At 39.2% G+C, this 22,823-nt stretch overlaps 1 protein-coding gene across 3 annotated transcripts in view; it reads left to right on the top strand.

The window, feature by feature from the left end:
* RAPGEF4 (Rap guanine nucleotide exchange factor 4) overlaps window positions 1–22,823 on the top strand; it is a 282,413-nt gene that overhangs the window by 176,119 nt on the left and 83,471 nt on the right. For 2 of the 3 annotated variants that reach the window (XM_029934373.1, XM_029934375.1), the window contains 2 exons: window positions 19,707–19,760; window positions 20,070–20,176. In XM_029934373.1, the coding sequence (XP_029790233.1) occupies window positions 19,707–19,760; window positions 20,070–20,176 (161 nt within the window). The remainder of the gene's footprint in view (window positions 1–19,706; window positions 19,761–20,069; window positions 20,177–22,823) is intronic. The other variant, XM_029934374.1, reaches the window with a different exon arrangement.

Genomic DNA, 22,823 nt, shown 5'->3' with positions numbered 1-22,823 from the left:
TTAGTTTTATTATCTTTGAAATAGAGAAGAAAAATAATCCACCTCATGAAAGTTATTGTGAAAAGTAAAATAATCCATAGAAAGTTCTTATTGCCATGTCTGACAAAAATTAACATGAAAAAAATTAACACTTGATAAAATGCTTTTTTGTTTATAATTATTATTAAGGCTATGAAAAGTAAAAGATTAAGGGAGTTAAGGTAGAGCAGAGACTCCTCTTTTATTTTTTAGATGAATTTTGAAGTTTTTATTTATTTATTTTGAGGGAGAGAGAACAAGCTGGGGAATGGCAGAGAGAGGGGAACAGAAGATCGGAAACTAACTCCATGCCAACAGCAGAGAGCGGGGCTCGAACTCATGAACCGTGAGATCATGACCTGAGCTGAAGTCAGACGCTTAACTGACTGAGCCACCCAGGCGCCCCCAGGGACTCTCTTTATGCTTGTATGAAAGCTGAGCTCTGCGCTCTGCCATAGGAATAAACCGACAGAGTCTGGAGCCTGACTGCTTGGAGTTCAGATGCTGCTCTGCTCCTTCCTAGTTCCGTGGCCTTGAGCAAGTTACTTAACCTCCCTGTGACTCAGGTTCATCCAAACAAATGGATTGATCCTGCCTCCTAAGCTTGTCATGAGGATTAAATAAAAACAGGCATATAAAATTCACATAGCATGGTACCTGGCACATAGCATGCACTCAACAACTATTATGTTCTTTTGATTTTAAACAAGATAAAGTTGACTTGCCTCATTTACATCTCTGGTAATATATTTTTAAATTTTCTTAGCCCAAACTCACCGCTAACATCTCCTTTCTTCTTTTCTGATCTCAGGATTCAAGGGCCACATTTATTTACATTTTGTTCTAAAGGAGGTAATTTTTTTTTCTGCTCTCCTTTTTCCCACTGATCCCCACCTTTTATTAGTCTTCATTATGTCAACAATTCAAGCATGCTAGACCAGTGTCTGTTCTCAGCACTGGGGAATAAAATGGAGATGACCTTCCCTCTGGTAAAATAAATAAAGAAATAAACTGGAAAGTAAACAAGTTATTACAACTAAAAGGAAGTGCAAGATGCCCTAAAGAAGGAAAGTCTGATAAAAATATAATTTGTAATTTAGTATTTTCTTGCAGCCACATTTTCAAAAGTAAAAATAAACGGGTGAAATTAATTTTAATAGCATATTTTGTTTTGCCCAAGGTATTTGACATAATCCCTTCCCAACATGTAACCAATATAAAGCATTATTAGCAAAATATTGTATGTTCTTTTTCTTTTTCTTGTATCTACTCTTCAAACTTTGGCAAGTATTGCACACTCACACCTGAAATCAGACTAGTCACATTTCAGGAGCTCAGTGGTCACATGTAGGACCAGGTAGAAACTCTAGAAACACCTAATAGAGGGTCTGGCACATCTTCCTGAAATTGAAGGGTGAGGAAGTCAGGAAGAGGGAAGAGAATGCATGTTAAAGGCAGAGGGAACAGATTGGAGAAAAACCTCCAAAACAGAAAAGTTTGGCATATTTGAGGGATTGGAAAACATTCTGAGCAATTGGGGCAAAGGGGAGAATGGTGGAAATGAGGCTGGAGAGGTGGGCAAGGGGTGAGATTATGAAGAGGCTGTTAAACAGCATTGAGAAGTCTGGATTTGTTCTGAAGAATGGGGAGCCATTGAAGAGTTTTAAATAGAAAAGCGACATGATCAAGATTGGCTACTTTTTAAAAATTGCCGTTATTTCACAGGGGAGATGGGGAAGAGCATTTTCCGCAGCAGGCAGTACACGATAGTGGCTAACCAGAGGGTTCATGTGCCAGAGTTGCCACCTGCCAGCCATATGACCCTGAGCCTTAGTTTCATTATCTGTGAAATGGGAATGATAAGAGTACCTTCTTTAAGGATTGTTGTGACTATTCAGTAAGATAATTCACATGACTGATTTATTTCACTTACAATACTCTCTAGCTCCATCCGTATCATTGCAATAAGCAAGATTTCCTATGTCAGTCAGAGAAAGACAAATACCATATGATTTCACTCATATTGGAACTTAACAAACTAAACAAATGAGCAAAGGGGGAAGAAGAGAGACCAGGAAACAGACTCTTAACTATAAAGAAAAAACTGAGGGGTACCAGCAGGGAAGTGGATGGGAGGATTGGTAAAAACTTAAAAAAAAAAAAAACACTTTCTATTACCATATGACCTCTCTCCCTCCCCCCCAACCAAAAGATAATCCATGTGAAACACTTAGCACACAGCACTCAATAAATACTTGTTCTTATCCTCCCCTGAGATTGGAACAGTCTTGTAGGATGAATCCACAAACGTCCCTTCATCCTCTTCTTTTCTGTATTCCTATTCTGGAAGGCCCTAAGCAGATGAGATGAGAAAAGAATGGAACAACTTTCCCTATCCCACAACCCCAAATCAGAAAGGAAAACCACTTTCATGATCTTCCCTTCACCCCAGTTTATGATTACATTTATGTGAGACCAGTTTTCTATGCATTACATAGTCTCAGAGCTTTCTCTGCTCTGTATCTTTGTAAAGATTCCCATGGGTCCTTAAAAAAATTTTTTTTAATGTTTATTTATTTTTGAGAGAGAGAAAGAGAGAGAGGGAGATAGAATCTCAAGCAGGCCCAGCACTGTCAGCACAGAGCCAGATACGGGGCTCGAACCCATGACCTGATGCTTAACCAACTGAGCCACTCAGGTGCCCCTCATAGGCTCCTTCTTTAAAAATATTGTAAGATCACAGAGGTTTAAACTCCTAATGATAATTAGAAGTAATTATTTAAATGGTTATCTAAGAGAAATCAGTGATATTACCAACTAGTAACAGATCAATAATTTACGGTGTTTTCAGGCATCCTAAACCACCTAGGGTATTTTACTTAGAAAATTTTGAAATAAGATAATTTAGCACAAGATTAAATCACACAGAGAGTGTTTCCTTCACTTCTAGCCAAGACATCTGAACAGCTGAGGCTGTCCCCCCTCCCTCCTTCCCTCCCTCCTTCCCTCCCTCCTTCCCTCCTTCCCTCCCTCCCTCCTTCCCTCCCTCTTTCCCTCCCGTCATCCCTCCCTCCCTCCCTCCCTCCCTTCCTTCCTTCCTTCCTTCCTTCCTTCCTTCCTTCCTTCCTTCCTTCCTTCCTTCCTTCCACTGCATCCTCATCTGCATTCTGGACAGAACTCCACTGTGTTAAAAGGATGAAACTTAAAATCTCAACACTTCTTTCAGGGTTTAAGTGGTAAAACACAAGAAAGATTCCGTCTTTACTTGGAAAAGAGATTTATTTTAAAATGCAGCCTATCGTTTCTTTAAATTTAAGCTGCACCAAGCAGAGATTTGTAGTGTTTCTAACGCCGCGAGTAGAGGCCGAGACATGAATACAGGCAAGCATGGAGTCCTCTCACTGTCTCGGGTGGGTGCCCAGAACAGGCCCGTGTCCCCTGACAGCCCGTTATGACTACCTTCCCACGGTAGGCGGCTCTGTTTCACGACTGCCAAACAACCCTTCCAGAATCTGGAGTCTCATGTACTGGCAGCAGATGGGAACGAGACACTTGGTGTTTTCTCTAGAAACAGCCTGCAAATCAGCAAATCTTATAAAGAGTGACCGCCGTCTGCCTGAAAACTTTACTCACGGAGCTGCAGTAGCTTTGCTCTATATGCACCGGGAAATTTCACCTTCCAAGGGACCCTGTGAAAATAAGTCCAGAGAGGGAGCTGTAATCCTCATCTCACTTCCAAAATAAATAAATAAGTAAATTCCTGTCCACAATTTTAAGTTTCTAGTCAATAAAAGAACAATAACATTTGATTCCTTCTCGCTGTACTCACAGACGTTTCAAGTATTTCTAGAGCCTTTCAAATTACTCTGAATACAATGCTGCCGACCCTGAGGTAGAAATGTCAGGTTTCTAAAGTATGATTAAGGCTCCATAAGCTTATTATTTCTCCGGAAATAGTAAGGCTTTAAAACTTGGATTTCTTCTTCTTCTGTACACTCCAAAAAATTAGAAAAATACAGAAAGGGAGAGGAAGAAAAATAGGAGTGTAATCAAATTTTATTTCATGTATCACATTTCATCCATCATTCTACTGATTTCTTTAGCCTGTTAAGATACACAGTTTGCATATCTCATTGACACCATCATCTGCACTGGTGCAACTTGATGATTAAGAGAGATAAAAAGAAGACTGTGTTTAGGGATCCTGGTGTAGAAGCCAGCTGTGAGATGAACTGGTGTCTTAATGTAGTATATATGCTTTCCTGCCTTGTTTTCATACTTTATATGATATGCTCTTTAGGACTTGGATAGTTTTTGTTTTGATGAGCTTTGTAAAGGCTCAAAAGGTTTCTTGAAAACATTAATAGGTTTTTGCTCTTCCAGGAATTTTATGTAATATAAATCAAATGTACTTTTGCCATCAGGTTCCTGAGTCCGTACAGGTTATCAAAATCATTTGTGTGCCTGTCCAGTATGGGTACTAAAATTGTGTTTATTATAGCTTTAACCCACTAGGTTGCTTGAGACCGAAAAAGAAATCTTTTCAAATTTCCAATCAATACAGACAAATACACTTACATGCATAAGACTGTATAAAAGTCCATTTAGTACATGATTTTCAATTCATGGACAAAGAACTCTTTTTTTTTTTTTTTTCATGGTAATTATTTTACCTTTCCCAACTGGGAGTTACTATGCTATTAAAATAATGGCTTGGGGCATTTTGCAAAGCATGCATTTAAAAGCTAGAAAAATGCATTTGTGTTTTCTAAATGAAAGTTTTATCTTAATTAATTTGTTCCACATTAATATTTATTAGTTTTAATACAGAAACCAATGGCTATATTCATTTCTCTAGGACAGTCTGCTTTCTAGAACTTCCTTGGTCTAAAAGAAATACAAAGGTCAACTTGAAATTAGTGTTTCTCAAAAAAAAAAAAAAAAAAAAAAAAAAAAAGAGGGGAGGGCCCTGGGTGGCTCAGTTGGTTGAGCATCTGACTTCGGCTCAGGTCATGATTTCATGGTTTGTGGGTTCGAGCCCTGCATCGGGTTCTGTGCTGACTGCTAGCTCAGAGCCTGGAGCCTGCTTTGGATTCTGTGTCTCCCTCTCTCTCTGCCTCTCCCCTGTTCATGCTCTGTCTCTGCCCCTCGAAAATAAATAAATGTAAAAAAAGAGAAAAAAGAAATTAACGTTTCTCTCTGACAACCTGAAACACCTTACTTTAGATTTGAACTGAAGAGAAATGTTACTCCCAGGAAGGAAGAAGCAAAAAGAAAAAATAGTCCATAAATTGATTGCTAACAGCCAGTAAACTTAGTCTTTCCACATCCAACCTTGAATAGCAAAACTGGAATTTGAGAAATTGAAAGAGGAAAAATTCTTTCCATTCTTTTCATACCACTGCCCGGGGAAAGCTCCAGAGACTTCTCCATGTTTTAAATAAATATTTAATGGATAATCTCTATGAACCAAGCACCACAGGGATTCCAAGATCACAAGGACACAATTTTTTATTTTATTTTTTTATTTATTGATTAATTTTTATTACTTTTATTTTAGCGAGAAAGAGCATGCAAGCATGCAGGTGGTAAGGGGAGGGATAGAGAGAGAATTCCAAGCAGGCTCCGCGTCTAGCACGGAGCCGGAGCCCAATGCACAGCTTAATCTCAAGACCCTGAGCCAAAATCAAGAGGTGGAGGCTTAGCCAATTGAGCCACGCAGGCACCCCACAATTTTTTATTTTAAGGAGTTCATGCTGTACTTGGAGAAATAGATACGTACCTAACTGTGGCATAAGCAGTAAGATATTTGCGGTAATGGAGATTGAGGAGATGCAGAAGGGCCCGAAGATCACTTCAGGACACAAGAGATGTCTGTAGGAAATATATTCCATAGATTCCCTCAAAATCAAGAAATTCAGGAACACTTATACCTGATCCCTGATCTCCCAGATGGTCATTTACATTGTTTCATCTAACAACATGGATTACAAAACTTCAAAGCACAAAGAATGAGAAAAATCACCTGTGGCGGGCTGATAATTGTTGAAGTTCCCGTACCTTCCCCGGTTGTATCAGAGTGTGTCTCTAATCAGGCCAATCTCGTTTTTAAAACATTTTGTAATCCAAATCTAGCATTATAACCAAACAGCATAATTTACCAGAATAATCCCCTTTGGATGTCTGTGAGTCACCTTAGCACAGTACAGAGGACATTCTCAAATATCCATCGAATAAGTTGATATTTACACATTTTTTTTGTTCAAAATAGAATTATAGAAGATAGTAGTTCATTATATTATATGTTATTATACGTGTGTTAAATATGTTACATGATTTTAAGGATTAATTTATACTAAATGGATTTGTAAGAATTTTTGTTTGAAAATACTTCCAAATTTTTAAGAGATAGGAACTTTGGCTTTTTTCATGATGGGTAAGATAGATGTAATTTTGATTATATATTATATAACCACACACATGCTTATCACACATGCTTATATTTATAAATCTGTTCTCGACATTTAGGTTTTAACAACCCCGGTTAGTTGCTATTTCTCTTGGGGTTTTTTGTTAATTTTTGTTTTGGGTTTTTTTGGTGGGGAGGGAATCCAAACTTTGGGGTTTATCAAAGTTTAGTTTTTAGAAGTCCAGTACCACAATTAAAACCCAAGTATGTGACCCAAACTCTGCCAGTCTTTGTAGAATCCATTTCTTTGGGTGAGAGCAGCAAGGGGAAAGGCTGGGTTTTAGGGTGAGCCATGGTGGAGTTTCTGGGATCCACCGTGTACACTTGGTGAGTCGCAGTGATACCCTGGGGCAGAGGCCGTGAGGCTGGGCCAGCGGAAACTGCAGTGCGGTTTGGACCTGGCTCCTGCCTGGGTCACCACTCAGCCTGTCTCTGTGGCTCTTCCAGACAGTCTCTGAACTTTTACTATCCATTAATACTTCCCTTCTCTGCCTCAACCACCTAGAGCAAGGACAGAGATTGAGATACACAGCAAACTTTGAAACTGCTTTATGCCATTGGTATTTAGATTCATATTGTGAATACTCCTTCATTTTCAAAAACTAATATCATAAATATTGAATGTGATTACTTTTCCCCTTAGTCCCAGAAGAGAATATAAGAATTATGTTGGGTTACACCTATGCTTGGAAACCTTATTGTGTTTATATAATGAATTTGGTTGAGATGAGTTATTTGTAATTTGGAAATTCTAAAGTGTGTTATTTGTGAAATTTAAGTATATTACTCAAAAACTCCTAGAGGCCAAATACATTTCCTTTAATAAATTGTTAAGCGTTTAATTTTCCTTGAGTATTTCCTTGAGTTTAAGGTCCTTGAGTATTTAAAAAAATAAATAAAAATGGTTTGGAAATTATTCCTTTAACTAGAAAACATATGGATTTATTTGGGCCATACAGACGTTGTTAGGGTGATGACCTTATGGTTGCATCAACTAAACCCAGTGTTTAGGAAACACTCACATTTTAGTAAGGGATTATGACATTATGGATTCAAAGGGTGCCACCGGTAGTCATCTAATTCCTCAAAATGAGGATCACAGACCAGAAGCATCAAGATCATTTGGCAGAAATGGAGAATTTCAGGTCATACCCCAGACCAGTAGAATTAAAGTCTGTATTTTAGTGAGGCCCTCATGTGATTCATACAGATGTTAAAATTTATGAAGAACTGATTTTATTCATTATCAGACATAAAACCCAGCCCATTAAAAAGCCAAAGGAGGGGCGCCTGGGTGGCTCAGTCGGTTGAGCCTCCGACTTCGGCTCAGGTCAGATCTCACATTCGTGAGTTCAAGCCCCGCGTCGGGCTCTGTGCTGACAGCTAGCTCAGAGCCTGGAGCTGCTTCCAGTTCTGTGACTCCGTCTCTCTCTGCCCCTCCCCCTCTCATGCTCTGTCTCTCTCTGTATCAAAACTAAAAACAAAACATTAAAAAAAAAAAAAAGCCAAAGGCAGGGGTGCCTGGGTGGCTCAGTTGGTTAAGCATCCAACTTCAGCTCGGGTCATGATCTGTGGTTCACGGGTGTGAACCCCATGTCAGGCTCTGTGCTGACAGCTCAGAGTCTGGAGCCCACTTTGGATTCTGTGTCTCCCCCTCTCTCTCTGCCCCTCTCCCACTTTCTCTCCCACTCTCCCATGCCCTCTCACTTGAGTTCTCTCTCTCTCTGAAAAAGAAATAATTTTTTAAAAGCCAAAGGCTGGGGAAAGAGGCATAACTTAATAGTCCTCTTTATCAAGAAGTTTCTACTCAATTGCAAGTCACTGAACCCACTTCTTCACAGCACAGCGGCAAAGGAAACATTGAGTTTCTTCTCACCACTCCATAGTATATCTGAACACATAAAGTTCTGTTTACTGACTCCTCATAAACCCCTCACCTGAACATAAACTGCCCCTTACAAACTCTCACTGAGTTTTCTTTTCACTCACCTACAAACGAAACCTGCTAGAAAGAATGAAGCAATGAAGAAATTTCTCCATTCACTCAGTAAATATTTGTTGAGTAGCTGCCAAGAGCTGGGGGATAGAACAGTAAAACCAAATTACTGTCTTTATGGAGCTAACATTTCAGTAGAGAATTCAGTTAAGAAACAAGTCTATAAAATGCCAAGTGTGATAAGCACTATAGGAAGAGGGACAGAGTGCCAGATGTGGGGCAGGGATGCTGTGTACTATAGGATGGGCAGAGTATGACAAGATGGTCCAGGCTTATCTTATACATTCATTGCTATTGTTTGGTCATTGTTTTGAAACCTAACATCTGTCTCCCTTCCACAGTGAGGATTCTGGGTTTTCCAGGACACAGGGATGATAGATTTATATATCTCATAATTTCTTATGTGCTTTATCCTTCATTATGAATACAGTAGATTCAGGTTAATAGTGCACCATGTTAAACTAATATTAAATAAATTATCTATCATAGCTGTACAATGGCATTCCCAAAAGTGCATGTAGAAACACCAGAAAAGGATGATGTAGCACTTTATGTTATGATATGAAATGATCTCTAAAATACACTTAAAAAAGCAAGGTCAGACCAATGTATATACCTCTTGTGTGGGGGAGGAGTAGGGGACAGAATATATATTTATATTGGCTTTTTTGTCAATTCATTTAGCATCTTCAGCACAAGATACTTTTCCAAAATGTGTGATGCAAACTATTCTCCTGGCTTTGGATTGTACCCAGCAAGAGCCTGACCCGCTGGCTTCAGGGAAAATAGAGCTTCAAACATAGCGTTTCTATATTCATTCTATTTTAAACTATTAAATAAATGTTAGCTTCAAGTATGCACCATGCCCAGATTTAAATTTGAAGTTATAAAAGGAAATGTGAGGGTGTTCCAGTTCTTTTATTAAGAAGCACCAATCCCATAAGAGTTTTGAAAATTGAACACTGTCTCTAAATCTTACGTTCACTTTTTGTTTCCCCAAAGTGCTCAACATACTATTCCCAAATTTGGAATAGGCAGATTAGCAGTGCTCAATTCTGGATTTATTGACAGAATTCTTGTAATAGATGAGAAGGTAAATGATGAAGATAAGGCTTAAATTTGTAGAAAGAGGAGGAAAAGGATATTTAATAATCCATAAATTTATATTTGCATGAAAATTATGGTTGTGAGGGTAAACAGGCCACAATGGACAGAGACCTCTGTGGAATATTACAGTTGATTTATTTTGCATTTCTCAGCTCCTACTACTGAAATGAAGACTTACTAGTAATATGTTGGTATTATGATTATATGAATATCTGAGCCTAATCAGGCCAATTCATAAGGAAAAAACGTACCACTTTCTGTATGACCTCAAAGAAAATAAATTCAACTGTTAAAAATGGGCACCTCTCCAGAAAGTTAGCATCTTATTTTTTGCCTCTAAATATCTGGCTTAGGAGTATCTAATAGACATGTAGACACACCTCCTAGAAAGCAAACACTGTGAAGATCCTATATGTGAAAAGAAAGATTAGTAGCTAATTGAAGTTCTCTCCCATAATTAGAAGAAATCAGAAACAATCTTTATTATAGATTAGGGCTTGACAGAATCATTCTAAAAACATGTCATCTTGCTACATTGCATTAGAATATGCTGGAGAGAAACTTGAACCACTTGCTAGCACCTGCTAGAGAAGCAGGCTTCCCACACCAGAAGCTTCTGGGCAACCTTTTCCTGTAGGCACTTCTTTGTTTGAGGTTCATGGACTCACCAAGCAGCCTTCAGTCTCTTAAGTCTCTTCTGATCTATAAGCCTGACCAAATAAACCATAACTTAAGGCTAAAAACTAATGACTTCAGTTCCCACACATTAAAAGCCACTTTTTAAAAATATGAACTTGTATATTGATTGATTGTATTGAGGAGTCTCAACTCAGTGACATGAAATAATCCCCTCCAATAATCACTCTTAACCATGTTGAGTTGAATACTTTCTTTCTCACTGATACTTGGCAACTATAAAAATACCTCAATCTTAATCCATAAAGGTTTTTTTCCTTTGGTCCTAAAAGATATTATTTCAGTTATTATGGATTAGTCATGTCCATTTTTTATATTAAGACCTTATGTTTTAGAGCAGTTAAATATTCACAGAAAAATTGAGGGGAAGGCAAAGAGATTTCCCATATATCCTCTGCTTCTACACATGCATAGCCTCCCCCATAATCTACATCCCCCCAGAGTGGTGTATTTATTACAATTGATGAACCTGCACTGATACACCATAATCACCCGAAGTCCCTAGCATATCTTACGGTTCCCTCTTGATATTGTACATCCTATGGATTTTAACCCATATATATGGATATATGTATAATGACATATACCCATCTTCATGGTATCATACAAAGTATTTTCACTGATCTTTTTTTTTTTTTTAAAGTAATCTCTGTGCCCAACGTGAGGCTTGAACTCACATCCCCAAGTTCAAGAGTTACATGCTCTTTAGCCAGGCACCCCTGTTCTTTTTAACATAGTCCCCATAATTTTGCCTTTTCCAAATGTCATAGTTGGAATTATATATCATATTGCCTTTTCTTATTTCACCTTTTGTGTGTGTGGACATAAGCTTTCAATTTCTTTGGGTAATTACCAAGGAGTATGATTGCTAGATCACATGATAAGAGTATGTTTAGTTTTGTAAGAAAATGCTAAACTTTCAAAGTGGCTTTCAGAGTCTTCCAACGTGGCTGTACCATTTTGCATTCCCACCAGCAGTGAATGAGAGTGCCTGTTGCTTCGCATCCTTGCTGGCATTTGGTGTTGTCAGGGTTCTGGATTTTGTCCATTCTAATAGGTATATAGTAGTATCTCACCGTTGTTTTTATTTGCATTTCCCTGATGATATAAGATAAGGCACATCTTTTCTTATGCCTTTTTGCATATCTTCTTTGATGGTTTCTGTTAAAGTCTTTGGTACATTTTTTTTTCTTTTTTTTTTTCCATAATATTTTATTGTCAAATTGTTTTCCATACAACACCCAGTGCTCTTCCCCTTAAGTGCCCTCCACCATCACCACCATCTCTTTTCCCCCCTCCCCCTTCCCCCTCAACCCTCAGTTCATTCTCAGCATTCAATATTTGGTACATTTTTAAATCAGGTTGTTTGTTTTCTTATGGCTCAGTTTTAAGAGTTCTTTGTATATTTTGGATAATAGTCCTTGATCAGACATGTCTTGCAAATATCATATGCCAGTCTGTGGCTTGTTTCCTCATTCTTAACATTGTCAGAAGTTTTTAATTTTCGTGAAATCCAGCTTATTAGTTATTTCTTTCATTGATTGTGCTTTTGGTGTTGTGTTCTAAAAAGTCATTACTGTATGTACTCATGGTCACATAAGTTTTCTCCTGTATTATCTTCTGGGAGGTTTATAGTTTTGCACTTTACACTAGAGTGTGTGATCCATTTTAAGTTACTTTTTATGCAGGGTGTAAGGTCTGTGTCCACATTCTTTTCTTTTCTTTTTTTTTTTTTTTTTGCATGTAGATGTCCAGTTGTTCAGCACAGTTTGTTGAAAAGACTGTCTTTGTATTGCCCTGACTCCTTTGTCAAAGATCAGTTGACTATATTTATTTGGATGTATTTCTGAGCTAACTATTCTATTCCATTGATATATTTGTCTATTGCTTGCCAATGCCACCCTGTCTTGATTACTGTAGCTTTATAATAAGTCTTGTGAAGTCAGACAGTGTGAGTCCTCCAGCTTTGTTCCTCTTCTTCAATATTGTGTTGGCTATTCTGGGTCTTTTGCCTTCCTATATAAACTTTAAGATCAGTTTGTCAATATATTCCATAAAATAATTTACTGGATTCATTTCTAAAACCTTCAGCTTTTGTTGATGTCTAGTCTCTGAAGAAACGTGGCTGGTGGGTAGAGAGATGTGATCTGCCTTCTCCCACATCCACCCCTTTCTGCTCTACCTTCTCTGGTGCTAGCCAGTGAAGGAAGAAAGGAAGACATTCCTTTCTTGGAGTCTCTATCTCTCTGTTTATATTACCCAATCCACTATTTCATATTATCTGCTTTCTTATTAGTATTATTAAAGGAATACAACTCCATTGTTAATGTATTAATCATATTAATTTAAATTTTCTGCTTGACAATTCCAAAACCTGTGTCATACTTGAGTCTGACTCTGATGCTTACTTTGTCTCTTCAGACTCTGTTTTTACCTTGCTTTTAATATGCCTTGTAAGTTTTGGTTGAAAGCCAGATATGATATGCTGAGTAATAGGAGCTGAGATAAATATGTTGTTAGTGTGAGTTTTATGTTAATCTGGCCAGGAGTTGGGTATTGTTTAACGTTTGTTGTAACTGTAGATGCCAAAGTCTTCAAATTCCTCTAGTGTCCTATTTTTATCTCGGTTGTGTTTGGGCTTCCCTACGAACTCCTTCTTAGACAGAGTCTTAATGTTGCAACTCTTTTGGCTGTGATCTACTGTTTTTATACTGGTATGGTGGGGCATTTCAGGAAAGGGCACTGTCCTGTAATCTTATCATTCAGGCTCAGGCATTGAGTAGGTCTGTGTCCCTGCACTATGACCTTCACAGCTGTTTCTTAGCTTCTTTTTCCTCCTTGGGTGAAAGAGGAAGACTAGAGAGGGCTACAGTCAGAGAAATGCCCTTCATCCATGTAAGTTAAGATTCTAGTAAAGTCTTTTCCCTGGAGAGGAGGCCTTTGGTATGGAGATTGCTCTGGGTGTATTTCACTATACACTCTCTTCCCTTCACCTGCCAGAGCCACTAGGAGGTCTTTTTTGACTCCTCACCAAGAGGACCTGGTCGGGTTCCAGGAGGTAAAACCCACAAAAGTGTAGGGGCCCACCTAACACTGCCCCCCAGGAGTTTCTCACTCTCAAGTCACTTTAGCAATTCATCAGAATTACCACTGTTAAAGCATAAACTGAGGCATATGAAAAGGTCTTTTTGAGCAAAAATTGATTGAATCTGGCAGCACCAAACTGGAAGTGGTCAGGAGCGCTCCACTGACAGGATTTTCAGGAGATACTTTTATACTCAAAAGATGGAAGCAAAGTAAGGAAAGTATTGACTTGCTATGGCTTCAGACCTAGTTGGCCATTTGTGATTGAACAGGCTTAGTTAGATTTTAGCTTGCTTAATTAAGCAGGCTGCCATGGCATTAGAGACGCATCAGTCTACAGCTTTCTCGTTTAATTAACTGCACACCATTTAAGGGCTCCTACCAGTCTGTGGCCTCTGTTCCAGGTGGGCAGATCCCAGGTGTAACCCCCGTTCCCTTGCCCATTTGATTCTGGGGCGGTGGTTTGCCCTGTAATCTTAGTCCTCTGACGGGCCCCAGAAAAGTCATTATTTTCACCTTGTTTGGCCTTTTCTTATTGTACAGACAGGAGTAGTAACTTTCAATCTTTTTACATGTAGAAGCTGAAACTGGAAATCTATAACCTAATGTTGAACTAAGAACTTTAAGAAAAACTGAAGAAAAAAAAAAAAGACCTACCCATGGAAGCCAGAAAGGTCTATAGATGATTGATTTTTCCATTATTTAACAAGTGGCAAACTTATATAATCATTTCAGAGTGGTGAATTCTGCTTATAAGTCTGACTTAGGCCTTTAATTTCGTACAGTTAACCAAAGAGTGCTGACATGAATGGCAATTCTTAAAAGAATCAGGAACATATTTTAAAGGCCTTAGCTGTATTATTCCAAAATGCCTAGTAATGTAACTCCTAAAGGTATAGGATTTTCAGTAAAAAATAGAATACGATTCTTTCTGCTTTTTAGAGATTTCTTCACTTCAAATAGGAAGGGGGGAATTTCAAATGCAGAATGTTGCTTTTATTTGTTGACTCCTATTGTCTTCCTCATTGTTTAACCCCCAGAAGTTTTGCCTTCCCATGGAGACTGAGAGCTCATGCAGACCAGCTACTTTATCAGGCTTCTACTTCAGCTCAGCACGTTGTTCTGGACGCAGCACACCTTCAGGAAATACTTGCATTACACTGGATGTAGACACACGTGACTTTCTCTCGCACGGGGTTGCCAGAGCTCTGCCATGAGCTTTGGGTCCCAATCTAGCTTGTTATTCTTATCTCTTGGCTTAAAATGTTGTGCCTTGCAAAAGGCTTCTGTGAGCAAACACTTGAGTAAAACGAATTACCCCCTTTCAAAAGGGCCTGAATATGGTTTTTCATAAGACCTATTACCGTGCCTTATACCTCATTATAATCTACTGGAGAGTTATTGTGCATTTTGTAATAGAGGCTAAATTCCTATTTTTCATCACCTGATTAGTATTTCTGAATTGGCTCTGGTGCCAAAAGGAATATTTTCCCTCACTATTTCTCCTTTTCAGTAGTAATATAAATATAATAAAAAGCAGTAGAATGCATCTCCTCTCCAGAAACAAACAAAAACCAATTACGGTCAATCCTGAGGGAAGTCTTTGGTGGAGAAAGCCAAGAAAAGCGGAGAGAAAGCTGAATACCTCTGCCTTTATCTGTTCTGTCTGCCTAGCTTTTTAGGATCGTATTTTCACAGACCAGTGTGGATTCTTTCATGTCCAGGTAGGGAAGAAGAATTTTTATCCTCAACACATGATTGATGTGCTGAAATGTATGCAGTTTAATTGGGGAGGGGTCTGTTCCTTTTCAGGCTTATTTGTGATGTGTGTTTTCTGGCCCTGGGACAAAACATTGGGGAGCCCCAGGAAACACACCAAAGAGGCATTAATGAAGGCTCACCTTGCTAGCTTACTGTCCACCTTCCTTGCCTGTGGTCCAATAGGAAGAATGCCCAGGAGGATGTGGAATGCGGCAGCCCTGTCCCTGCTCTGTGATCACTGTGGTCACCCTGCTGGGCAGGTCCTGGGTCTGCTCGTCCTTACAGCAATTCCTGCCCTTCCTGCATTCAGCTTGTATCGCAAGGAGGCTAACTTCTGCAGAGAGTGTGTCCCAGGCTCCTCTGACCACAGCTTTGCTTTTAGGGCTGGTGCTTTGCTTTGATCATCTCAGTAATACCAGCCTGCCACCTCTTTCTCTCTTCTGTGTAACCTAATCATTTGTAAGTGAAATTCTTTTCCTTTCTTCTCTGGTCCCTGGCTGGAGGGAGATTGAAAACAGGAGGGTTCTCGACTCTCTCTTGGCACCAAGAGGGTGGGAAGCATCTCTAGCAGCCCCTCTATTGCTAGGACCTGGGTCCCCCAGGGTCCCCCAGGGTTCTAGCTTCTGCCGGGATGCCCAACTCAGTCTCCAGTCCCTCTGTCTCCCTACCAGAGGGCTTCCTGCTTTGCTGACATCTGGATTTGATTCTCTGTTACTCTTTTGCCTTTGCAGGTCCTCCACCATCTATAAAACCAGTTCCTGGCATTAAATTCCCCCTGCGAGAAGTATTGAGTGGCTTCACTATCCTGCTTACACTTTGTCTTTGGTTATATTTGTCTTAGTCCTGGTGGGACAGCTCCTCAATGCCAAATGTACTATCATCACAAACATGCTTTTTAAAAAGTTAATTCAGACCAAGCATGATGCATCAGTGCTAATGTGGGTCACAGTGAATACTCATTGCTAAAGATTCATTAGGTCAAGTCAGATACCTGAGAACTTAGAAGGGCTTAGATGCACTTTTCTCAGTGGACTTGAATTAAGCAGAACATTAACTCTTCCATAGGGTGAGCAAAAATGTCTCTCAAAGAAAAGTGCAGGTGATACAGGGTTACTGTATCTGCAGCATAGATACTGGAGAGGGATAGACCCAGATTCCCCCCAGCTCCTCCAGGTATTAGCTGAATGAGCTCAGTCCCTATGTTTCTCTGGCTTTAATGTCCTCGATAAAAAATGAGATAACAGATATAAAAGTGCATGTGTAGACAACATGTTTAAAAAGCCTAACATAAGAAATGCTTGGTCTTGCCCTTAGGGCTGGTTTTCTTGTTTTAATTCTCACTAATATTACTATCTTGCTTTTTTCCCCCTCCCCTATTTAATCTAATTATTTGTGAAATGAAATTCCTTTCCTCATTTCTCTAAGGCATAGCTAAGGTGAAATTCTTAAAAGGAACTTTACTTTGAGAGCTAAGGGAAACCAAAAAGGAAATAAGCAGATACAAAAGCAGTAATGCCACACTCATAATGGAGGGGGTCTCTGAGCAGGCATTGGCCAGTGATTTTGTTTCTCAGGGACCTGGTCTGCCTGTCACAAATGCCATCTGTCTCACCACTTATGGCTGCTATGCACCATAGTTCTTAGAACATGGATTCTTGCCTAACTGGATATAGGTTCTCTTTCAAAGATGAATTTTTATTCCCCCAAAATAAAACTTTCCCTGCTTTCTCCCTGCATGTGTTCCTTGGAGGTTTTATTTAAACAAAAAGACTGCCCCCTTCTCAAAGTGTCCATTCATTGCATTACCCTAAGCTTAAAATCTTTGAGCCAGGGAAGGTTCTGAGAACGCAGCCTTTCAACAGATTAAATAGCCTCCTGATCCTGGAACTGGTACCAGGATTATCAGGCCGAATGGCAACCTTGCCTACATTTTGTCTCTTTAGAAGTTGCAAATCAAAGAAACAATTCTGGTTGAATCCTGATGGTTCCATTGCTTTCGTTAATACTTTCAAAGGACTCAAAAACTGAACTATCCAGATTAACCTAAGGACATTTAGCATTTTGTTCAAATATACCCATTTCTGTAGAAACCAATGAAAAGATTCACTCTTCAAATAATGTTTCATTGCACCTACCAAAGAATAAATATTCATGGGTATCTTCTTGACCTCTAGCCCAGCCAGCCTCTTAAATACTACTGCAAAGGAATGTAAACTTATTCCTAGGAAAGAAAAAGTTCCCTCAGAAGCTAATCTCATATCTATCTATTGTGGACCACATATACCTGCAGCTCCTTCTTCTAAGATAGGAAGAATTGGGATTCTATTATCTTCAAGAATAACCAGAAGTTTCTACAGTCTACATACATAACCAGGCATAGTCCTGGACGTATAAACCAACCCATGCAATGTAAAGGGGTGGGACGCATGAATGCTGGGAACTCACAACTTGGAAATAATCAGGATGTTTTAACTGCACACATTTACAGGGTCCTGATGCATGCTGGTCTGGTGCTTTTGAACAGTTTTTCAGGTGACTTGGGATCACACAGCTGTGTCTTCTTTGAGGAAGTAGTACAAATACAGGGCACGGTAGCTCTCCCATCTAAAGGTCTGCCCTAAGGGAACATGGACTATTTCTAGGAAAAGTCAGTCTCTGTTTAAAGCTCCTATTGAATTGGATCACACTGACATCCCTTGGTCTAGATTTGTTGCTGATTGTAAACACTGTGCTGCTGAAATACTATAATATTGCCTGAAACCTGTGCTCTAGTGATTTCAAGAGGAACAAAAAAGTCACCTAGATGCTAGGGATGTGATAAAAATGTTTAAGTAAGTCAGTGAGATTTCATTCATTCTAAGTAAATCTGCATCTCACCTATGCTTTTCTTAAAGCTTTGTATTATGTCCCTCCTTTCCTTAATTCTATTATAATATTCAAAGCAGCAACTCATCTGAAATTTGTTGTTGATAAAAAGAAAGGTATATGTTTATACATGCATATTTGTATTTGGGTACATAAAGTATTTTCAATTAATATTGACTTTTATTTCCTCCATTGGTTATCTTTTTTTAATTAGGACTAGAGAGAAAACCTACTGATTCATTTTCAGTGTACTGGCTTCAGTTTGCAGAAAGTAAAGTTTTTATTATAAAGTATAATAACGTCTGTATTAGTTTTTTCTTTTTACTGCTGTAACAAATTATCACAGGCTTAGTGCCTTAAATCAACACAAATTAATAATTTTACAGTGCTGTAGGTTAGAAGTCTGAAATGGGTCTCACTGGGCTAAAAATAAAGGTGTTGGCAGCCAAGTCCTTCTGGAGGTTCTAGGAGAAAATTCATATATTGCTTCACCCTTTCCATCTTCTAGAAGCTGCCTTCCATCCTTGGTCTTGGCCTCTTCCATCAGCAGAGCCAGCAAAATCTGGCCAAGTCCAACTCACACTGCTGTCTCTCTAATAATAATGCTTTTCCCTCCCTCTTCCATCTTTTAAGAGCCCATATAATTACACTGGGCCCACCAGGGTGGAAACAACAGAATAATTTCCCTATTTTGAGCCTTAACTTAGTCATATCTACAGAGTCCTTTTGCCATGTCATCTAATATAGTCCTAGGTCTGGAGATAAGGATACGACATCTTTGGTGAAGGGGGTGGGGTAGCATTATTCTGCCTATCACAGTCTCATGACTAAACCTATCATCATTTGAGATCTTCTGGGAGTGGCATAAACTGCACTGTGTTAATGGTTCTACCACCATATTTAACTGCACGTGTCTTTCTCTTCCATTTGGAAGTGCCATTGCCGGGTATCCCAGAGAACTGGAGGGAAGGCTTTGGTAGGACTCAGGGACTTGCCTGTGTAGCTGTATAGCAAGTCATTTTCCTGAGATCCCAATTTAGCACCTTCATCTGAAGAACGTGGATAATAATAGAGGCAGCTTTATCTGGATCTCAGAGCTGTTCTTTTAGTCACAAAATCCTGAAGACTGTACACCACTTTGCAAATGAAAGAGATGGTGCACTAGCTGCCCCAGCGGGTCCTAGGAACTTGAGTGCATAAAACCACCAAGAAGAATCATTAAGAAATTAAAACTTTTTTTCCAAAAATACAAATAGAAGAAAAAGAATCTTAAACTACATGACAGAGGATGAAATTGCCCATTTCCATTCTAAGTCAGTACTTTATCCCTATCCCCCGAGATAGGTCATTTTAATCTCCATGCATGTTTTATCTTGTTTTGCTTTTTCTTCTGCTCTGATGTTTGTTATGCTTTGAGTAGATATTTGATTCCCTTCTCATTAAGCCTGCAAACATCTAATCATTCCTATCTATTTGGTTTTTTTCATTTTTAATAATTTCTATTTAAATTTTGGCAAATTGAAGGTCGAATTTTGCCCTTTGAATGCGTCTGCATTCAAGTTATTCAGGCAGGTTTTATCTCTTGTTTTTTTTTTTTAAATTCTATTTTGAGTTTTATAAAAATGGATGTTTCTTATTACCCCCAACCCATAATTTTCTTTAGTGTACTTTTTGTTTAATTTTCTTTTGCCTTAACATTTTATTTTTCAGACACCTCTCATTGAGCCTCACGTTCCTCTTCGTCCTGCTAACACCATTACCAAGGTAATGGGATGTAGGTGGGTTGATGAGCCGTCAGAGCTATAGCTTCATAGGTAACCCCTGGAGGTGGCCAGCACGGCAGAGCAACACATCAGGAAGCCTCGGGTGCATCTTCTAGACCTAAAAAATACTCCGTGTATTTCATTTCTCAAATAAAAGTGACATGTCGTACAAGAGAACAACGCAAATATATGAACAAGTTGTATTTTTCAAGCCAGAGTCAGAAAGTGATTTAAATATTCATCTGGTTTGTTTTCCCTCTATAAATTCTCCTTCTTCCTCTTTCCCTCCTTTCACTTGATCAAAATCCAGGTTCCTTCAGAGAAGATCCTCAGGGCTGGAAAAATTTTACGAAACGCCATTCTCTCTCGAGCACCTCACATGATAAGAGATAGAAAATACCACCTAAAGACATACAGGTATGTACAATAATTCTAAAGGCAGTGCCCCCCCCCCCGCCAGATTTATGTTTAGCAAAATTAGAACAAACTTGCATTTTCTTGTTTTCCATCTTTGGGTAGCATGTTTTGTAATCCTCCAGGTTTTGGAAGATTGTCTTAGACCCCTGCTTGTCATAGATCCTTGCTTAGCTTTAATTATCGTTAATATTCCCAGCAGTTACTCCTAAACTAATTTGCTTGGACATTGGTTTAATTGTGATAAACAAAGAGAAGAAAAATTTTCTATTTCTGTTCGTTAGTGTCTTTTAAGGGAATCTATTAGATTTAGAAGAGATTCAACTAACATCTACTTAGCATTTATTTGTGCTTGAAGCCCTCTACCAGGCCATTTTCTCTATGTTACCCTATTTCATCCTCACCACAGCCCTGCTAGGTAGGTGTTAGGCCATTTTTCAGATGAAAAAACTGAGGCTCAGGGAGAGATTCAATAGTTTTCCTTGTCCAAGTCACAAATCTAGTGAGTGGCATAGCCAAGGTTTAAACCAACCAACCTTGGTTGACTTCCAAGTTCATGATCTTTTCACTCATTCTATCACTCATTCATTCCACAAATGTATTAAATACCTACTGGGCACCAGATGCTATTGTGTTCTAAGCCCCAAGGATACAGGAGTGATTAAATATACAGTGTTCTTTATGGAGTTTACTTTCTACTGTAGGATCTCATTCCAGTGTGCATGTAGTGAGATATACAACTCTATCACATCCGTAATCATTTAGAATGAGGGGTCGTTATAGCTGTCACTGAAGTTAAGGAATTATGTGGTTGAATCTTCTGGTTTGACTGTGGTAGGTCAACTGAGGATTCATGTCTGATCTTTTAGATCTTTATTTTTTTTCACTTCACCAAGGGTTTAGGAACTGGAATGGTCTATGCATGGCACGCGAGCCTTCACTTTCTCCTTGCACCCATGGTTCACCCTTACAGCACTTTTCCAGCACTCAACTCTCCCATTTAGTATAGACATGACCTCAGATTCCATCAGACTTGGCATGAGTCAAACCCATTTGATTCACATGAACCAGTTTCATAAGACATAGTGAAAGCTAGAATACAAATTGTAAAGTTACCATGAAGGATAAATATATTCCTAGTGATTGTTGACTATGATAGAACCTGTAAAATTACACCTCATTCACCTTATAGCAACCCTTTGAGTACATGTGCCTGAAGATCCAGTCTCTTTCCCAAGGACAGAGATGGCAAAACATGGCAAATTCTTCCTTTTTGGATCACTTTTTCTGCACTCCTTGCAAACAAACACTCTTCCACTTGTACTTGTCATGAATATGTTTACAAGACCAAAACTGACAGGATATCGTTACATTAACTGACCCCTTCTTGCATAGAATTGTGGAAATGAGAGGGGATTTGAGAAACACTTTAGTCTTATCAACATGACACATTCCATTTCTTAAGATGGACTGTTCATCTAGCCCTTTTTTAAAAAGTTTATTTATTTATTTTGAGAGCAAGAGCGAGAGAAAGCATGCATGCCCATGAGTTGGGGAGGGACAGAGAGAGAAAGAGAGAGAGAGAGAGAGAGAGAGAGAGAGAGAGAGAATATCCCAAGCAGGCTCTGCACTGCCAGCACAGAGCCTACTTGGGATATTCTCTCCCTCCCTCATTCTCTCTCTGTCTCTCTCAAAATAAATAAACAAGCTTTTAAAACATTAAAAAATCATGTGTTACATATTCCCGGAGAGAGTTGAGTCACTTTAACTCATCAAGTGAATCTCAAAATCTCATATGGCTAAAAGAACCTTTTTCTTTTTAAGTCTTTATTATTTTTCCCCGATTTAAGATGTGACTATGCTTTTTCCAAGTGTTGACTTGTGTTAGGGAAATTCCATTAAAATATGTCATCTTTATGACAAAATGGAAACTAGAAGTCAGAAGCCATAAACTCCTTCTTGCTCCATCATATTAACATTTTCAGTCCCTGAAATATAGGTGTCATGTATATTCCACACCCTATGACCCAAAAATGATCTGTTGGTAATTATCCATAGACTCAGTTGGAAGCCAAAGGCATGGTCTCTCTTTTCTCCACCCCAGTTTAAGTTCGTTGCCCCACGTCTCATACTTTCTAGTTCCGTCTCTCTCCTTCCTACTCCTCACCTGCTTATCATGGCTATAGTCTCCCCAGACACAGGATCACCCCCAGAGATCACCATGCTATTGATTCTAAAGCGGCTAGAGATCATTAATGGAGAGGAAACCCAGTGATTCCATCGATGGCAAGCGGCACAGCTGTGTCTTTGTTCTGTGTTCTGACTACCGGATTCTCATACCTTGAGTAAGGGCCCTGGTCCCCTGGGATCATCTCAGTTCCTTTGAGTAAAGATAATCATTGAATTAAAAGCCACATGGGGCGCCTGGGTGGCTCAGTTGGTTGAGTGGCCGGCTTCGGCTCAGGTCATGATCTCACGGTCGTGAGTTCGAGCCCCGCATCGGGCTCTGTGCTGACAGCTAGCTCAGAGCCTGGAGCTTGCTTCAGATTCTGTGTCTCCCTCTCTCTATGACCCTCCCCTGCTCGCGCTGTCTCTCTCTGTCCCTCAAAAATAAATAAAAGACATAAAAAAAAAAAACTAAAAAAAATAA

This window comes from Suricata suricatta, chromosome 3 (assembly GCF_006229205.1).
Source record: "Suricata suricatta isolate VVHF042 chromosome 3, meerkat_22Aug2017_6uvM2_HiC, whole genome shotgun sequence".
Classification (NCBI taxonomy): Eukaryota; Metazoa; Chordata; class Mammalia; order Carnivora; family Herpestidae; genus Suricata; species Suricata suricatta.
The sequence above is the reverse complement of the archived record's forward strand: the minus strand, read 5'-3'. Positions and strand labels throughout refer to the sequence as shown.